This window comes from Oryctolagus cuniculus, chromosome 4 (genome assembly GCF_051225735.1).
Source record: "Oryctolagus cuniculus isolate XC-2025 breed Fujian yellow rabbit chromosome 4, ASM5122573v1, whole genome shotgun sequence".
Taxonomy (NCBI): Eukaryota; Metazoa; Chordata; class Mammalia; order Lagomorpha; family Leporidae; genus Oryctolagus; species Oryctolagus cuniculus.
In genome coordinates, this window is record NC_142870.1 from 108026285 (window position 1) to 108045390 (window position 19106).

General features: G+C 44.5%; 1 protein-coding gene across 14 annotated transcripts in view; it reads right to left on the reverse strand.

Moving 5' to 3' along the window:
- Positions 1–19106, reverse strand: part of FNDC3B (fibronectin type III domain containing 3B) — a 360686-nt gene that overhangs the window by 262710 nt on the left and 78870 nt on the right. For all 14 annotated transcript variants that reach the window (XM_070072505.2, XM_008266495.5, XM_089330934.1 and 11 more), the window contains one exon: positions 14227–14365. In XM_070072505.2, coding sequence (XP_069928606.1) covers positions 14227–14337 — 111 coding nt within the window. In that variant the 5' untranslated portion in view covers positions 14338–14365. The remainder of the gene's footprint in view (positions 1–14226; positions 14366–19106) is intronic.

The following is a 19106-nucleotide window of genomic DNA, read 5'->3' on the forward strand; positions in this document are numbered from 1 at the left end:
GAGCCCTGTGCTGCTCCACACAGCACACAGCACACAGCCCTGGCATTGCCTGGCTTCAGATCTGGTTCATGCAGGCTCTTTAAATTTCCAGGATGGCCCTAAGTAGTTTGGTGTGCAGGGGCAGAACTCTCAATGCTGGATTCCAAACAAGCGACTCTAGCAAGTGAACTGGATGTGACCACACACCTAGTAACGGACAATGCCCCCCTGTCTCACCCAAGTGAATCTCCTGCTGACTCCCTACAGCGGTAAAACAGAACTCACAGAAACTGAATAAAGGAGTCTGATGTCTGATTTCCTACACCAGTCCTTAACAGAAAAAGATGGATGCCACTTCTTTGTAATTTACATGATAGCAGATTGTAAAATATAGCTTTATTTTCTGTTGTGACTAAAGTCACCAAATAAAGAAACAAGTACACTACAAGGATGCTGTCCATGTGTTGCCACAATGCTGAGAGTTTAAAGGGGTCTTAAACAAAACCATCATAGTAATACAAAACAAAAATTTAAATGCTGAAATCTGAGAAGATGAATGAGCTGTGTTCCTTTAGCCAGTTTAGCTATGGAACAGCATCACTAATGGAAGCACATGCCTTGTGGTTGCTCCCATGAACCAGAACCCACGAACCTGAAGGACAATTCGACACTCCAATAAAAGACCAAAGAAACTTCCACCAGAGACACTAACATGCTCAGTGTTTAAGTTTTCTCACTACAGTGCTTGAGCAACGGAGACAGCAAACAACCAGAGGTAACCGTGGTCTAGTTTTGAGCACAAGTTGACCAGAGTGCAAGGTGTCCGGCAGACGAATCAATTAATTCACAGGCTTTTACTGGGGTTCCGCTCCCGGGGCTCCCGGGCGAGGTTCACCGGTCCCAACAGAGCAACAGAGCGGGGAAGTCGCACCAGAGATTGGGAGAGCGCCTTTTATAGACTCAGGGCATGGGGGTTAAAGGTTGAGGCGGTCTGATCCTCATTGGTTGACCTTTAGACACCCGCAGGGACCTTGCAATGACCCCCCCCCCCCCCAAGTACAGGTAGGAACCTTCCATTCCCGGAAGTGTAGGCCTTCCTTCCATGCAGATCCCAAAGCTACCATAGGGTATGTGTATCATTAATGTCATTGAAATTCCATCCCTATTATTTCCAAAAACAGCAAGAAATTTCTTATAAGATCAGAAGGAAAGTGAATTCAATTTCACAACTATGCTGCATGATTTTAATTTTTAGGTGGGGTCATTCAAATGTTCTGGCATTTTCTAAGCATGTACTCTTCTCAATCCATAAGCACTATTAGACCACAGTCACCTCTGGTTCTTTGCTGTTCCCACTTAGTTCCCCAATTACTTGCAAAGCAGAAGCCCTTGGCAAGGTAATTTGCTAAACCCAGACTGTCCATATTATCTAAAGGCTTATCTATAATACTGCAAGGAGCAAGACCCGGGAAGCAAAGAGCAGACCCGGGAGAGGCAGGGTCGTTATTCTGGTTAATGATCCTGCTGAACACACCTGCTGCTCATAAAACACATTCCCTCCACACAGATGATCTGATCTGCTGGTGGGCTGTTGAGGAAAAAGTCCCAGGGCTGAGAAGCAGTACCAATGTAAGCAGGAACACTAAAGCAGCATGTGAATGCTGTTTCTTCTGAGGGGACTACCACATCTAGCTTCAAGTTATTTTAACATTAGCATTGATCTGGAAATGGTTAAGAGGCTAATGCTAGTTTAAGTAGGGAACTCAGACAATCTGAAGATAGCTAAACCTAGGATCACCTAGATATAATACTACAATGGCAGTTTAGGAACTGGCTCCTATGCAAACTGTTGATTCTTGCATTTGGGTATGTAGGACAGAGAGAAAAAGAGTTAAGTTTCTGCATTTGGAACCTGGAGACACATGTCACTATTTTATACAGCTTACTCACTACTGTCACACTGGGAGAGTCTTGTATGTATTTTAGTTGAAATCAATCATGTGCACAAAGAGCAAAAACTGATGTACACATATAGTCTTCACACATGGTGGATGCACAAGTGCCTTGTCTCTTCTTCCTTTGTGTATCTATTACTTTTACTATACTACAAGGTACACCAAAAGCCACTCTATCACATTCAACATGACACATGCATATGTTCAAAACACAACACTGAAGACCAGAAGTTGGGAATATATCGATTTTAATCCTATTTAAAGAAAAAGCTAACAGAAATGTTTAAAATAAAAATATCTCGGCCGGCGCCGCGGCTCACTAGGCTAATCCTCCACCTTGCAGCACCGGCACAGCGGGTTCTAGTCCCGGTCGGGGCGCTGGATTCTGTCCCGGTTGCCCCTCTTCCAGGCCAGCTCTCTGCTGTGGCCAGGGAGTGCAGTGGAGGATGGCCCAAGTGCTTGGGCCCTGCACCCCATGGGAGACCAGGAGAAGTACCTGGCTCCTGCCATCGGATCAGCGCGGTGCGCTGGCTGCAGCGCACCAGCCGCAGCTCGCCAGCCGCGGCGGCCATTGGAGGGTGAACCAATGGCAAAGGAAGACCTTTCCCTCTGTCTCTCTCACTGTCCACTCTGCCTGTCAAAAAAATAAAAAAATAAAAATAAATAAAATAAAAATGTCTCACTATGCTGCTGGCATTATGGTGCAGCAGGTTAAGCAGCCTCCTGTGATGCCTGCATCCCATATGGGTGCTGGTTGGTGTCCTGGCTGTTCCACTTCTGATTCAGCTCCCTGCTAATGCACCTGGGAAGGTAGCAGAGGATGGCCCAAGCGCTTGGGTCCCTGCACCCATGTAGGAAATCCTCAAGAAGCTCCTGGCTTCACCCTGTCCCAGCCCTTGCTTTTGTACCCATTTGAGGAGTAAACCAGCAGACAGAGGGTTGATCTCTGTGTCTACTTCTTTCTAACTCTGCCTTTCAAATAATAAATCTTTAAAAAAAAAGTCTCACTAGGTAATACCAGGCAAAGTTTACTTTTTAAAAAACGGTTTCAATAAATACTTTTAAGACTCAACTCTTACAGACTATAAAAAAGTTTATACACACAAGTGTTTGCATGTCTGCCCTTGGAACACTTACACTTTGCATCTGTGTTTAATGTCCCTTAACTAGAGTGTAAACAATGAAATCAGGACACCTGGTTGTTTCCTCTGCCGTGCCTATGCTTTGGTTAGTGCTCCACGTGACACTTGCTGGGGTGCAGGTAACAGAAAACCAGAGGCCAAGAAAAAAAAAGCCCACCATGTGCATATGTAGATAGGTAGATTTGTAATAAGTAAATCTAAGTAAACGTAATTTGTACTAAATAAATCTGAAGCCCGTCCACAAAGCCACAGTAACCATCCTCATTTATTTCACGAGTCACCAGGCAAGTAGAAAACTCAGAGGCTTTACCACTACAATACCCAGAGAGCGTGTCTAACAAACCTCAATCATTTTTGCTGCATTTAAAGCATGATGGCCGGCGCTGCAGCTCACTTTGCTAATCCTCCGCCTGCGGCACCGGCACACCGGGTTCTAGTCCCAGTCAGGGAGCCGGATTCTGTCCCGGTTGCTCCTCTTCCAGCTCTCTGCTGTGGCCCGGAAGCGCAGCAGAGGATGGCCCAAGTGGTTGGGCCCTGCACCCACATGGGAGACCGGAATGAAGTACCCGGCTCCTGGCTTCAGATAGGTGCACTCTCTCTCTCTCTCTCTCTCTCTCTCTCTCTCTCTCTCTCACTGTCCAACTCTGCCTGTCAAAAAAAAAAAAAATTAAAGCATGATATACATGCTCACAAGATGCAATTTCAAAGGTAAAACAGTTAAGAATTTTCAGACTCCAGACTGCAGTGACGGCAGAGTCCCTGAAGGTTAGGAAACCGCAAGAGGGGGACAGAGCAGGGACTGAGGGCAATATTCCCCAGCCCAAACAGGAAGCTTTCCTTAGTTGCCAGTTGTTGAGCAGCCCAGGGTTATCAGACCCTCTGGATTTTCCATATTAACAGAAAGTTGCAGAATTTCAAGTAAGTCTCCCAATTTTTAAATAAAAAGTCATCTTTCAATATTTACAAGGAGGCAGTTTCCAGGATTTGCCAAAACACCAAAGTCCATGGATAGTTGAGTCAAGTCGCTTACAGAAAAGGTCACACTGTTTGCACATGACTTAACGCACATCTTCCCATACAGTGTATATCATATCTAGATTACTCCTAACACCTACCACATTCTACTGTTTGGGAATAATGACAAGGAAAAGAAAGTCTGTATGTGTTCCATACAGATGAAATCTTTTATCCAAACAGTGTTGAGCCACAGAGAGCACACAGATGCCAAACTCACAGATATACAGGGTCACTCTATTGGCACCAAAATCTTTAAAAATATGTCAAGGCAACAAGTGGCCAGTTTTCAAGCCTGTTTTAGATGAATTGTTTGTTCATTTCTTTCATCCATTCCAAAAGAGTAGATGAATGGCACAGCATGAACAAATGAAGAACTTCCCTAAGTTTACAATGGAATCAGAAAGTCAAAGGACTGCAGCAAACTGCAAACAATCATGTCAAAACCATCAGAGGGGCCAGTACTGTAACACAGCGGGTAAAGCTGCTGCCTGCAGTGCCAGCATCCCATACAGGTGCCAGTTCAAGTCCTGGCTGCTCCACTTCTGATCCAGCTCTCTGCTATGGCCTGGGAAAGCAGTAGAAGGTGGCCCAAGTCCTTGTGCCACTGCACCCATCCGGGAAATCTGCAAGAGGCTCCTGGCTCCGGATCGGTGCAACTCTGGCCACTGTGGCCAATTGGGGAGTGAACCAGCGGATGGAAGACCTCTCCCTCTGTCTCTCTTTCTCTTTCTGTATAACTCTGACTCTCAAATAAATAAGTAAATCTATAAAAAAAAAATCACGGAATTTCAAACTGCCATTACTCTGCAGTACAACCTTGCCATGCCGGTATTTTTCCTTTATCTTCTCTTTTGTGAAGGTAGCTCAATTTCCAAAACGTGAAGGACACTGGCTAGCTACTTGACGCATCTCATTGTCATCGCCTTGGGCTAATGAAATCCTGTAGTGTTTCTCAACCCAGGCAGCTCCAAGCTGTCCTAATTATTGTGGGTGCCACCTATAACAATACCCTTTGATAATATGCCATAAACATTTTCCTGTGCAAGACTGAGCTGAGATTCTGCACAGGCCTTTGAAGTGAGTGGAACTCGCAAACCTAACACAAAGGTGACTGAAAAGGCAGACCATAATCCTGGATAAACTCACACCTCTTCTACAGTTAAGAGGAGGCCCTCAGAAGCAGTGCTGGCTGCCTCTGCAGCTGGCAAGTGGCTCTGTTTGACGGGTGCTTGTGACCTGCACCTATGCAGGGTTGGCCCCTCTGAGGAACAGAAAGGAAGGGAGGAGGAGCATGGGAGGACAAACGCATTCACTGGTCAGGACACTGAACTGAAAAGTGATCACAGGCTAGGCAGACACAGTATGCCTGGGCGCCTCTAATATTCGCTGTCCACTGCATATACAATCCCTATGCGGTGTTCTCATTTAATAAAACACAAACTGATGATGTGATATGTAATCCCAAGTAACAGTCCTAGACTGCACTTTAAGTTAGGGCATTTGCCCCAAGCAGAGCCTCCTCACAGACACCTTCCTGGCCTGGTCTGTTTTCTTGCTGGCCTATCCCACTCCACAATCCCTCCTGTGTGCTCACACAGCACTGTTACATTCCGCACCCAGAGCATCACCCCTGGGGTTAGCGTATGTGTAAATACAGCTTTAGGGGGGCGGGGTGCAAACCACGCTCAGTCCCCACTAAATTATCCATTCCTTTAGGGCAAGAACAGGGCCTATTCATCTTTGTGTCACTGCACCTCATTCACTGCTGGCATAGACGGGCATGTGATAAATGCTTATTAAAATGAACAAATCTATTATTCAGCCATTCTGTACTTCAGTCATAAATCCTACCCCCTCATTCCTTTCCACCCCAAATCTCAAAGGAGAGAGACTGACACTATCTTAACACCAGAGGCCCTTATAAGTTTGAGTAGTAGAAAGAACGTAAATGGCAGTCCGCAACAATGATTTTATTTAAACATCTGTATACATTGTACATTCCTCATGCATCTTAATGCCGAACAGCATGACCCAAATCTGAGTTTCTCCAGACTTGGTTTTCCAAGCCCAATATTTGACCAGCCCAAGCAATTCTACTTGCTAGTTCAAGCCCCAGCCCATAAACAGAATTTTATCATAAAAGGAACTGTTATATAATGTCATTCTGCAGAAACAGCTGCATTTATAGCTGGCAGTCACATTTTCATTTGAATATCCTTTATTTTCCTGGGTAATCTTCCCAAGAGTTGTTTGTTTTTCTGCACTACACCAGTTACAAAACTTCCTTTCTCCTGGAATTTCTGAAGCATGAACACAGTCTGTTGTACAATGCAAAACTCTCCGTGGGGCCCCCAACCAGTGGCTATTGGTATATTTAAGGAATAAACCTGTGTGGTAAGAGAATGTGAATGACTAATGCAAGAAGGAAGCCGTTGGGGAAAAAAGTTATTAAAAAGATAGCACCAGAAGAGAAGAGGTTGCTGGGTGTGGAGGAGGGGCGCGCTGGCTGCAGTGGCAGGATGACCAAGAGCACCATCTGAACATGGAAAGTCTGCATGCTTCAAGCACTGTCTAGAAATGTGAGCTCAAAAGACCACTCCAGGCCAACTCCGGCTATGTTCTCTGCCTAGGGGGAAGAAGGGCTTTCAAAACGAAGAAACAAACAGCTAGTAAAACGCAACTCGCAGTGAAACAACTCACTAAGTGCTGATCACCAGGGTAAGGCAAGGCAAGGCAACAGAACTGGACAGGAGTGGGGCAACTTCCACCTCCTACTTTCCAGGGAAAGCTATCTTGAGCTACAGGACAAATTTCTGTTTGAGGGGATCTACTTCCTCAGATAGAGGCACTAAAAATGCTCATCAGCAAATAATATTCTGGAAGCTTGAAAGAAAACAAAAGGCAAGAGATGAGAAATACAGTACAACAAAATAAATACTTACTACGTATCCTCTACGTGCCAAAGGCTAATCAGAACAAAGACTCTCAGCTGGTCTCATCCTACTAGGGACTGACGCTCAGTCAACGTGCAGATCAAGAGTCATTAAGAAAATATACATTGCCAGCACTGTGGCTCACTAGGCTAATCCTCCGCCTGCAGCACTGGCACACCGAGTTCTAGTCCCGGTCGGGGCGCCGGATTCTGTCCCGGTTGCCCCTCTTCCAGGCCAGCTCTCTGCTGTGGCCCGGGAGTGCAGTAGAGGATGGCCCAAGTGCTTGGGCCCTGCACCCAAGGACCAGGAGACCAGGAGAAGCACCTGGCTCCTGCCTTCGGATCAGCATGGTGCGCCGGCCACAGCACGCCAGCCGCAGCAGCCACTGGGGGGTGAACCAATGGTAAAGGAAGACCTTTCTCTCTCTCTTTCTCTCTCTCTCCCTATCCAAAAAAAAAAAAGAACATATACACTACCTTTCTGTAGGTTCTAACTGACATAGATTAAATGAGCAAATCAGTAAACTACCATCCTAAGTCAACACTTCTGTTCTTAAATGATGGCTGTTGTAATCCTTCTTCAGACATTATTCAAATATTAAACCAATTTTAAAAGCCAGAAAATAAGCTGTTTATTCTTTTGCATTCAAAACCTAGTTACCACATCTTTAAATCTCTGAGATGTGCTAAAAGATTATAACAGATAGTTTACCATATCAGTGGGTTATGAAAATGTCAGCATGGGCACCAATTTTCTGATTATAGAAATGTATTCACCATAATTTATATAGCTACACATTAAAAACTCAAGTCAGTTCTTGATTTTTATAAATCAAGAATAGTATATAATTAGGATATTAAGGGAAGCAAGCTTTATTTGGTAATGCTGGCATTTAATTATGCCAAGTAGAAAAATTACTAGTGAAAAAAGCAGCAATAATTCGTGGAGAAAACAATAGTTCAAGATAAAGTTATTCAATTAGAGAAAAAAAAAAAAACCTCCTACCTACCCAAAAGAAATGAAAACATTAGGTCCACAGAAAATTTTGCACACAATTGGTCAAAACTGCATCATTCATCACAGGAAAAAGTGAAAGCAACTCAGTAGATCATGAATCGATTAATAAAATGTGGTATAGCCATACAATGGCGTATTATTTGTCAATAAAAAAGGAAAGAAGGGCTGAGATACGCTACAACATGTGAATGAACCTAGAAAACATGCTGAGACATAGATGTTAGAGACAAAAGATCAAGTATTGAATGGTTTCCTCTATATGAAATATCTAAAACCGACAACACTTACAGAGACAGAAGGTAGATAAGCAATGACCTAGAAGTTGGGGAATAGGGAATAGGAGTGACTACTACAGGATTTCTTTATGGGGTGATAAAAAGATTCTAAAATTAACTAAAGTGAAGGTGTGTAATTATTGGAGTATACTACTGGATATTTAAACAGCTGAACTGTACGGCAGTATATGGATTGTATCTCAAAAAAGGTATTGACAGCAGTAAAAAAAACAATGGAATCGGTCATTTGGAACAAAATGGAGGAGTCTGGAAAACATCATGCTGAGTGAAATAAGCCAGTCCCAAAGGGACAAATATCATATGTTCTCCCTGATCGTTGACAACTAACCGAACACCAAAAAGGAAGCCTGTTGAAGTGAAATGGACACTATGAGAAACAGTGACTTGATCAGGTCTTGTCCTGAGTGTTGTTGAACAACTTAATACTTCATCCCTTTTAGTATTTTTTTTGTTCAACTTAATACTATTGGTTGAACTCTTTAACACACAATTATTCTTAGGTGTTTAAATTTAACTGAAAAGTGATTCCTGTTAAATATATGAGTAGGAATAAGAGAGGGAGGAGATGTACAGTTTGGGACATGCTCAATCGGACTTGCCCCAAATGGTTGAGTTAGAAACGTGTGAGGGGATTCTAATTCAATGCCATCAAGGTGGCATGTACCAATGCCATCTCAATAGTCAAAGTGATCAGTTTCAGTTCATAACTGATCATAATGAAAGGATTAAGAGTCAAAGAGATCACATAACTAAAAGACTAGTGTCTGCTAATACTAACTGAAAGAATTAAAAAAGGAGAGAATGATCCAACATGGGAAGTGGGATACACAGCAGCCTCTCAGAATGGCAGATGTCCTAAACAGCACTCTGGTCTCAGAATCAGCCCTTAAAGCATTTGGATCTGGCTGAAGAGCCCATGAGAGTATTTTAGGCATGGAAAGCCAAGACACTGTGGCAAAAAAAACAAACAAACAAACAAACAAACACCAAAAACAAACAACCACCACCTACATGAAAGATCTCTGCGAGTGAGATCCCAGTGGAAAGAACGGGCCATCAAAGAAGGAGGTACCTTTCTCTGAAGTGAGGAGAGAACTTCCACTTTAACTATGACCTTGTCTAAATAAGATCAGAGTCGGCGAACCCAAAAGGCTTCCAGAGCCTTGGCAACTCATGACAAGAGGCTAGGGTGATTATTGATGCCATAAACAAGAGTGTCAATTTGTTAAGTCAACAACAGGAGTCACTGTGCACTTACTCCCCATGTAGGATCTCTGTCCTTAGCGTGCTGTACATTGAGACTTAATGCTATAACTAGCACTCAAACAGTACTTTACACTTTGTTTCTATGTGGGTGCAAACTGTTGAAATCTTTACTTAATGTATACTAAATTGATCTTCTGTATATAAAGATAATTGAAAATGAATCTTGATGTGAATGGAATGGGAGAGGCAGCAGGAGATGGGAGGGCTGTGGGTGGGTGGGAGGGAAGTTATGGGGGGAAAAGTCACTGTAATCCAAAAGCTATACTTTGGAAATTTATATTTATTAAATAAAAGTTTAAAAAAAGGTACTGAAAAAGTAAACTGTCTGTTCACATTTTAGTTTTTTTCACTGTTGTTGCTATTCATTTTTTAATTGCTAAGTTTTTTAAAAAGCTTCATTCATAATGAGGATGAATTCTTTGTTAAGAAAAAAAAATCAGCCATTTTACTCTTCTTTTCCCACTATCTAAAATGACAAACCAAGGTTTCAAATCTAACATGACCTCAAATAATGAAAATTAACAGCGTCTCTTATTTAGAAAGCCAGAGTATGGTGGAGAATCCTGCCAAGAACTAGTCCTAATTAAATCCAGATATCTACATGTCAGAACTCAGGAGCAAGCAGGCTGTGGGAACTGAAGAGCTATCTCCCAACTACGGTGGCTCTCTCGCATATGAAGAAAGGTTTCAGATGTCCCTCTGCACAGCCGCAGAGTCCTGGGAACACTGTGAACACACACAAGGTAAGCCTCGCTGTGCACACCACGCACGGACACTTAAAGAGGCAGGGCCGGCAGGCAGCTCTCTTATTAGTGGGAAGGCGGAGGTGCAGCCCAGCGTTTGTCATCCAGTGCCTGCAACAACCACTCTCGCAGTCCTCCACCTCCAAAGGGCTCCACTTCAGGTGAAAAACATGCTGCCTCGGAGGAGCACAGTGAAAGCCTCAGAAAGCATTCGTGCTAACAGATGTCTCTCAGGTATGTCCTGGGTCCTGGTCCCGTGACATGAACCCACCCCGCACCACACAGTGCAGGCTCTTAAGAGCAAGCCACGAACACCAACAGGTGCATTTAGCAAGCACTCAAAATTCACACAGTCCCACACTCCAGGATCCGGACTGGGGTTGCGCTTTGCTCCAAGTTCACTTGAGTGATCCTCTACACCTCCCCTCTCCCTGCTTCTCCAGCAAAGCTCTACCCTTTGGGATTTGCTTGCCTTCTTGATCTGGCGTCTTCTTGTGCTTTGCTTCCACACACAGGCTCCAGGACCCTGGTACACTCACTATGCCAATATTAAATGTTAGGGCCCAAAGGAAAGGTGAAGAAAGGAGCAGGACAGGTACCAGGGACACTGGGAGCACAAAGAGGAAGGAAGATGCAGGCGCACAGGCCACCTGGCTGGGCGGAGACAGCACACGGCGGAGGCAACATCAAGGCAAGACAATATGCGGTATGGGCCTTCCGGAAGGATATTTCAAATGTGCTTTGGCCACTTAGCAATTTTGCCCCATTAAGAGAAATTTAAAGTTTAATGCCAATCAATAACTTGGCCCATACAGCCTGTAAGTGTCAATGCTTCTAACACAAACATGTTTACTAATTAAAGAGCAAAGTGGGACCCACAGTGTGTCGCAGAGGGTTAATACACTGCCTGAAACACTGGCATCTCATATTCAAGCACTAGTTTGAGTCCCAGCTGCTCCACTTCTGATCTAGCTCCCTGCTAATGTGCCCGGAAAAAGCAGTGGAAGATGGCCCAGGTGCTTGGGTCCCTGCCACCCATATGGGAGACCAAGATGGTGTTCCAGGCTTCTGGCTCTGGCCTGATGCAGCCCTAACTGTTGCAGTCATTTGAGTAGTGAACCAGCAAATGGAAGATCTCTTTCTCTTTCTCTCTCCCTGTACCTCATCCCCATCACTCTACCTCTCAAATATTTAATAACAAAAAAAGGTGGGGCCGGCCCTCTGGCATAGTAAGTTAAGCCTCTGCCCGCAGCACCAGCATCCCATATGGAGCTTTGGGCTCCTGGCTTTTGCCTGGCCCAGCCCCAGTCACTGGGGCCATTTGGGGAGTGAACCAGCAGATGGAAGACCTTTCTCTCTGTCTCCCCCTCTCTCTTTAACTCTACCTCCCAAATAAATAAAATCATAAAACACTAATAATACAAGGCAAATGTTTCCTTCCCGCAAGGTTTAAGTGTATCTCCATCCAAGAAAGCTTCTTATTTGCCTGCCTATAAACCAGATTTCCCCTTCCTTAGCCTTCCAGACTCCCAAATGAAATGAAAACCAAAGCTGTGAAGCAGCTTCTGCCTGGAGTTGAGGTCAGATACAAAGGAGGGAGATGCCACTTGGCCTTCGATGGAACCTTCTTTTCTAGGGGCAAAGGAGTTCACTTCTGAGGGGAAAACTGGAAAATGCTGCAACCATAAGCTCTATAACTCAAAAGGTGGCGCTAGTCAAATTGAATCCTATCAACAAGACAGAAATCATGAAGCAGCAATGTGAGACGGTAGCCTCAGGTCCCCTGGCTGCATGTGTGAGTAAAAATTAGATGCCTGCACATGGGGATCCAGGCTGCTCTCCACACCTAGTCGAGCTGGACACGTTGGTTTTCCATCTTTTTATTAGCGAAAGGGAGACCAAGCACTGCCTCCTAAAAACCATTCACAGCACTCTGAGCCACGCCCACAAATGCTGGCACACAGCATGCAGAGGAGCACGCACAGGAAGAGGAGGGAGGCCAGGGCCAACCGTGAACCTGACGACTCGCACGGCCATCAGCTTCTACGCATGTGGAACAGAGCGGCTTGACACGGGGCCCTGGTATAACACGGTTGGCGTTTTAAAAAGAACACGCAAGCTGCTGTGAGGAAGCTGCTTGCCGAGGGGACAGAAGCCAAGGCAGAGAGGCCCCGCCTGGCAGGAAGCTGATGAGCTCCTGTAGCGTTGGTGGGAAGGACACTCCAGCAGACACTCCTGAGAACACACCTGCTGGACAACATGTTGGCAGACTGAAGAAGGAGCGCACTAGACACAAGCGAAGACTGTGGGGTCATAAAGGAACAGCAGGTAAGGAAGGAGGGGCAGTAAGGTTGGGCTGTGCTGAGAGAAGAACTGCCATGGAGGAGAAGGGACAGGGGTGGCCGCTGGAGGGAGATGAGGAAGCAAGTGAGGGGGCATGAGTTTCTTTGGTGGGGACAGGTACAATTGTCTATGAGTTTAAAAGACAGGTGTTGTGGAACAGCGGGTTAAGCCGCCACTGGCATCCCACATCAGAGTGCCAGTTCAACTCTCAGTTGCACTGCTTCCAGTCCAACTCCCTGCTGATGCGCCTGGGAGGGCAGTAGAAAATGGTTCAAGTACTTGGGCCCCTGCACCCAGGTGGGGGACCAGGATGGAGTTCCTGGCTTCTGGCTCCTGCCTGGCCCAGCCCTGGCTATTGCAGCCACTTGTGTAATGAACCAAAGAATGGACGATACTTCTCTCTCTGCCACTCTGTCTTTCAAATAAATAAATAAGTCTTAATTAAAAAAAAAAAAAAAAAAAAAACAGAACACAGTATGATTCAGCACAAAAAGAGACAAAGGAATGATAACGGGAGAACTCGCATCAGTGATAAGAAGGGATAAATGATAGTTCTTGAGCACATGTTAGCTGTCTTCTATTCTCACAAGGTTCATAGTCTGAGTCAGGAAAAAGTAATGTAAATTATTAAACAGCAAGGTAAGAGCCAACAGAGGTATACACAAAACATTAATGTACATGACAGATAAAGAATGCTGACGTGCTGTGATACAACACTGAAGTGGGGAGCACATACTGACAGAGAAATGACTGATTAACTTACTTGATGCATTTACAGATTTTGGCAAATATTTTTCAAGAAATTATTCCCAATTCTACTTTATACCTCTAAAGGAATACACAAAGACAAAAACATCTATTTAGTTACAAGACTGAGCAAGCCCAGTTTTTGTTGTTAATTAAAAAATGTTATCAGAAAGAATAAATAATTCAGTCTCTAATAATTTTAAAAAGTTTTTCTTGGTGTTTAAATGTTTTTCCCTAAGTGTTACATGACTGAACTCAAAAATAACTTTTCCATTCTGTAATGATAAGTATCCACTGACAAAGGAGTTTATAGAAAGTAAGCACCCTGATTTTATGAGCTACGCATTGGAAGCACTGTTCCAGGAGCCAGGCTGGGTTCACACTGACCTGTGCATCTTGTCCAGGTCACTCCGGCGTGAAATCAAAGCCTGCCCTTGTGAGCACACTGCTCCAGCCAACCCAGCAAACCAGTTAAGCACAATATACAACAAGAATAAATAGTCATTTTATTCCAAAGACTTACATAGTCTCAAAAGGACTCACTGCAAAAAAAAAAAAAAATCACACATTTTCTGATGTTTCAAGAACACTCACTGGATGAGGTCACATGTGTTCTCAAACCACAATTTCTGATATTTTTAAATATCATACTGTAATTCTATGGCAAAACACTTACCTCTAAAAATACTAAGATAAAAAACCACAGACCTTTGACCCCCAACTCAGTTAGTGGGATGTTTCCCATTCTGACAATTTGACTTCACATTGACTTCTCTTGCTGCACCCACCTGCTGAGCTGCATCTCCGTTCACCAGGTGAGGCATCATGGCTACCTCTCCGTTCAGCAAGGGTGGCAGCTCCAGAGGGATCTGGTCGGTCATCATCATTGTGACATACATTCATGGAGAATTTCCCTCGACCGGCTTCCTGCAAGAAAACCATTGTGTTTTTTAGAACTCAAGACCACAAAAACCACCTGTCCTCAGCAACCTAAGTGCCCCACATGAGGTCTGCTGATATTCAAATGATTCTAATCACCAAAAGTGATGCTTGAGCATCCCTAATCCAAAAACCCAAAACCCAAATGCTCCACAGTCGGCAACTTGCAGAGAACAAACGTGACACCACAAGTGGCAAATGCCATACCTGCTCTCATGTGACCAGCTGCAGTCAAAAGGCAGACACATTGCTATAAATACTGCATAAAATTAGCCTCAAGCTAGGAGTTTAAGGTATGTATGAAACATAAATGAATTTTCTATTTAGACTTGAGTCCCATGCCCCCAGAATATCTCATTTTGGATGGGCAACTATTACAGAATAAAAGAAAAAATCTAAAAATCTGAAACACTTCTGGTCCCCAGGCATTTTAGATACAAGATCTAGGGTATCAGGCCTTGGGGAGGGGGAAGGGTACAGTGCAGGAAGCCAACTGAAGTAGGAGACCAAAGCCAGGCATCTCCAGGCAGTTATGGGAACACAACCTTTCAGGCCATAGTTTCGTCATTTAATCACAGGCTTTAAAAACATATGAATGGGGCCGGCGCCGTGGCTCAATAGGCTAATCCTCTGCCTTGCGGCGCCGGCACACCAGGTTCTAGTCCCAGTCAGGGCGCTGGATTCTGTCCCAGTTGCCCCTCTTCCAGGCCAGCTCTCTGCTGTGGCCCGGGAGTGCAGTGGAGGATGGCCCAGGTGCTTGGGCCCTGCACCCCATGGGAGATCAGGAGAAGCACCTGGGTCCTGCCATCGGATCAGCGCGGTGCGCCGGCTGCAGTGTGCCGGCTGCAGCAGCCATTGGAGGGTGAACCAACAGCAAAGGAAGACCTTTCTCTCTGTCTCTCTCTCTCACTGTCCACTCTGCCTGTCAAAAAATAAAAAAAAAATTTAAAAAATAAAAATAAAAACAGGAATGGGAGCCACTGCTGTGGCGTAGCGAGGTAAGCTGCAGCCACAGTGCTGGCATCCCATATGGGTGCTGGTTTGAGTCCCGGCTGCTCCACTTTCATTCCAGCTCCCTGCTAATGCACCTGGGGAAGCAGCGGAAGATGGCCCAAGTCCTTGGGTCCCTGCACCCTCATGGGAAATCTGGAAGAAGTTCCTGGCTCCCTGGCTCCTTTTCGGCCATTTGGGGAGTGAACCAAGTGATAGAAGATCTCTCTATCTCACCCTCTCTGTAAATCTGCCATTCAAATACATTAATTAATTAAAAAAAAACACATATGAATGACAGTTACAACCTTAACCCAAGAACCTTTCTGAGATAAAACAAAGATCACTCTTTGAGCAGGTAAAAATGCCAAAACAAAAACTGGCAGTATCATTATCTTTAGGGTAATTACCAACACAGAAGTCCAAAAAGAATGACATATAATCATTCATCATAAGAACAGTCTTCCCCTTTCATTAGGATCAAAATACTGTCCACAAGCAGTGAATCCAAGCAAGTAACAGAGGTTAACTACCTACACTGCAATTTCTGACTTTGCCATTAACCTGGTAATTACTCATTTTCTAATTATCTCTCTCCCATCATTTCCATGACTTGAATTAACTGTTTCCATATTGATTGACATCTTTACCACTGGTGCACATCTCCTACTTTCCTGGATCTCAGCCATACCTCAGCACCCTGGGCAGAGATGGGCTAATGGCAAGCTCCCTTGTTTTTAATGAATAAATGAAATTCATACACATATTCAGAATGACACAAAGCCTACTTTTGGTCCATAATGGCACTTGCCACCAACATCTAGATTTTAATACTCTAGGCATAAAATAACAATAAATTTGTAATTAGGACTGTAACTTGCTGAAGAAGTATTTACAGATTCAATTATGCCTAAAATTTATAGGTTTCAAAAAAGCTCAGCTATGTGGACAAAGAATGATAAACAGATACACACACAGAATTTCAAATAATTTCAGAAACAAACCGCCATACAGTTCACAGTTCTTATCCCCATAATAAAATCCCCCAAATATTCCAATTCAAAGATATGTGGTCAATGAGTACTTTCATATTCCACACCCAAACCAGACAAAACACTGGGCAAACTCTTTAATGACGTCCTCAAATCAGGCTCAGACAGGTATGCTAAAAACAAATTACTTCTTCTTAAATGCCTCCATTCCTTACATTGTATGTACTCCTCAATACCACTCGAAAGAAATACCCCCACAACGTATCACATGATGCATAAAAGACACCCAGGAGGTTATAAACCTTTTTATCTTAAACAGGTAAAATTTTACACTGCTCATTATAACCTCATTTGGAGAAACTAATTATTTAAACACCAAACAAGGAAGTACATTCTATAATAACAGGTCTTATAATTCAGTGTTAATAGTACCATCATGCTGTTTTATGAGGCAATTACTCAGTTCCTAAGCAAATAAAAGACAAAGCCCAAAGCACAATAGTTTATCCTAATCTAAGAAATAGCTTCTCTATAAAAAATAATAAAACCAAGATAATACCACTGACACTCGTGATAGAACTTTGATTCTCAGTAGACTAAATGATAGAGAAGCACTTCTGTCCATTTTCATTTTTTTAAATAAACTCATATTTAAATTCTACTTCTCTACCAACTTTCTTCAAAAGGAAAGTCTTGAGAGCAAGCGACTTCATGCTCCCACCTTCTAGTTCACTCCCCAGCAGGAGCTGAGTGGGGAACAGAAGCTGGGAATGAGCAGGGAGCGGGGAGCCAGGTCTCCCACATGGGTGGCAGGAACCCAATTACCTGAGCCATCACGACTGCCTCCCATGATGTGCCTCAGCAGGAGCTGGAATCAGAGCTGCAGCAGGCATGGAACCAGGTACCCAGGACCTGGCCACCTTAGCTGTGAGGCTCAGCGCCTGCCCCTCGAGTTTATTTCTAGTGCACAAGGGAAGAATGGCTACTTTTCCTCAAATTGATATTAGATGGTCCTCTCTCTTAAGTGTTTAATTTACTATTTCTTTAAAATCGCAGGTGTGTGGGCCAAACAGGACAGTAATTCCCAGGCAGGTCTGAGCATGAGCATCTAGAGGAAAGTAGCGCAATGTCCTCTCTGCTGCCTTTTCCTCCCCGACGCAGGAGGGGCTCCAGGTCCTCGCTAGCAGATGTAGTGCCGAGCTTGGTGATGGCCCTCCCTCTCCCCCACCCCTCCCCACCGTGCTGCGCTCTGAGCAACAAAGCCCTCTCCAGGTGGCACAGATCCGGTCATCTCAGACAATCATGAGGACAGGACCTGCCCTCTCTTCTGTCACCCAACAAGGTGGAAGGAATAAATCAGCTTCATGGCCTACCCCTAGGTCCTTTCAGCTTCCACAGAGCACGCTGCTAGGCTAGAGTATAGCAGATAATGACACAGGTCCAAGGGCCTGGGGGAGGGAGGGGACAGGGCCCTCAGTCAGGATCTGCTTCAGACTGAAAGCTCCTCCATGTGGCGCATCAGCAGCTAAGATGTTAACACTGGGGTTTGAGCTGCAAACCCAACTGGCAGTGATATTTGTTTCTATTTGTCATTATTTCTTGTCTGGGGAGGGAAGGGTCTAGGAGAAAGAGATGGTCATGATCCCGTGGTACAAAATTCTGTATTTCGGGTCCCCTGTTCCTAACACCAAAGAATGTCTCAACACCAACACTATGTCTAGCACAGACAATTCCCATTCAGGAAAGCTTCCTGCTGGAACTTGCTATCAAGAAGGCACAGCACTTCTGCCTGCTAAGTAGCACTCTTCAGGTGTCAAGTCTAAGCTAGGGCTTAAATTCCCTGCTCGGACCCCAAGGCCCAGGTCCACAAACGCCTTGGGATGGGACAGTATGGGAACTGACCCAGAACTGCAATATCATCTCGTTTAATGAGATTTGCCCCTAAGGAAACCAAGGCATGGGCACAAGGAGATCACTGTACTGGCTTTATAGATGACCTCAGGTGAGATGCCTGAACCTTTCTGTTCCCACTGGATGATGGATTATCCATCTCCTACAATGTTCAGCGGTTACTGCACATTACTGGGAGGAGAGCAGAGGTGGTGTAGACACAGTAAGGGCACACACAGCTGCTCCTTACAAAGCACACAGTGGGGACTTGGGAACATCAGACATTCTGATGCCACAACTCAGTCACCCAGGGATCACACTGTGAATCAGGGAGAAAAGTGAATGGAGAACATGAATAAAGGCCACTGTGAACCAAGAATCACACTTATCCATAACCAAAATTGTCAAACCTCCATAGGCTATCAGCTTGCTAACCCCCGAGGCCTGTTTTGTAAACTGTAAGTTTCAACAGAGGTAAACCAGACTTTATCCTGACTGGAATGCCAGGTACCAGATGCAGCTACACGGGACGCTGCGTGCAGCCAACAATGTCTAAATTCTCATTTCTATGCTTCCTGCACATACTTTCATCTGCCTGGAATGCAAGCGATGTTATTGAAAAAGGAATAATTTACGTCTAGGCAAGGAGATGCCCAGCTACTAAACAAGACAGCTGCCTGCCAAACTGTCCCTTAAAATTATCATGGACTAGAAACAACTTAGTGCCACAAACCACAGAAAGGACAGGACAACAAGCAAGGAGGAGAATTATAAAAGAATGAAAAACAGAGCTGCAAAACATGAAGACCGCATAGTCGTCATCTTTTTGGTTATTCCTCAGTGATGAAGGGGGAGGA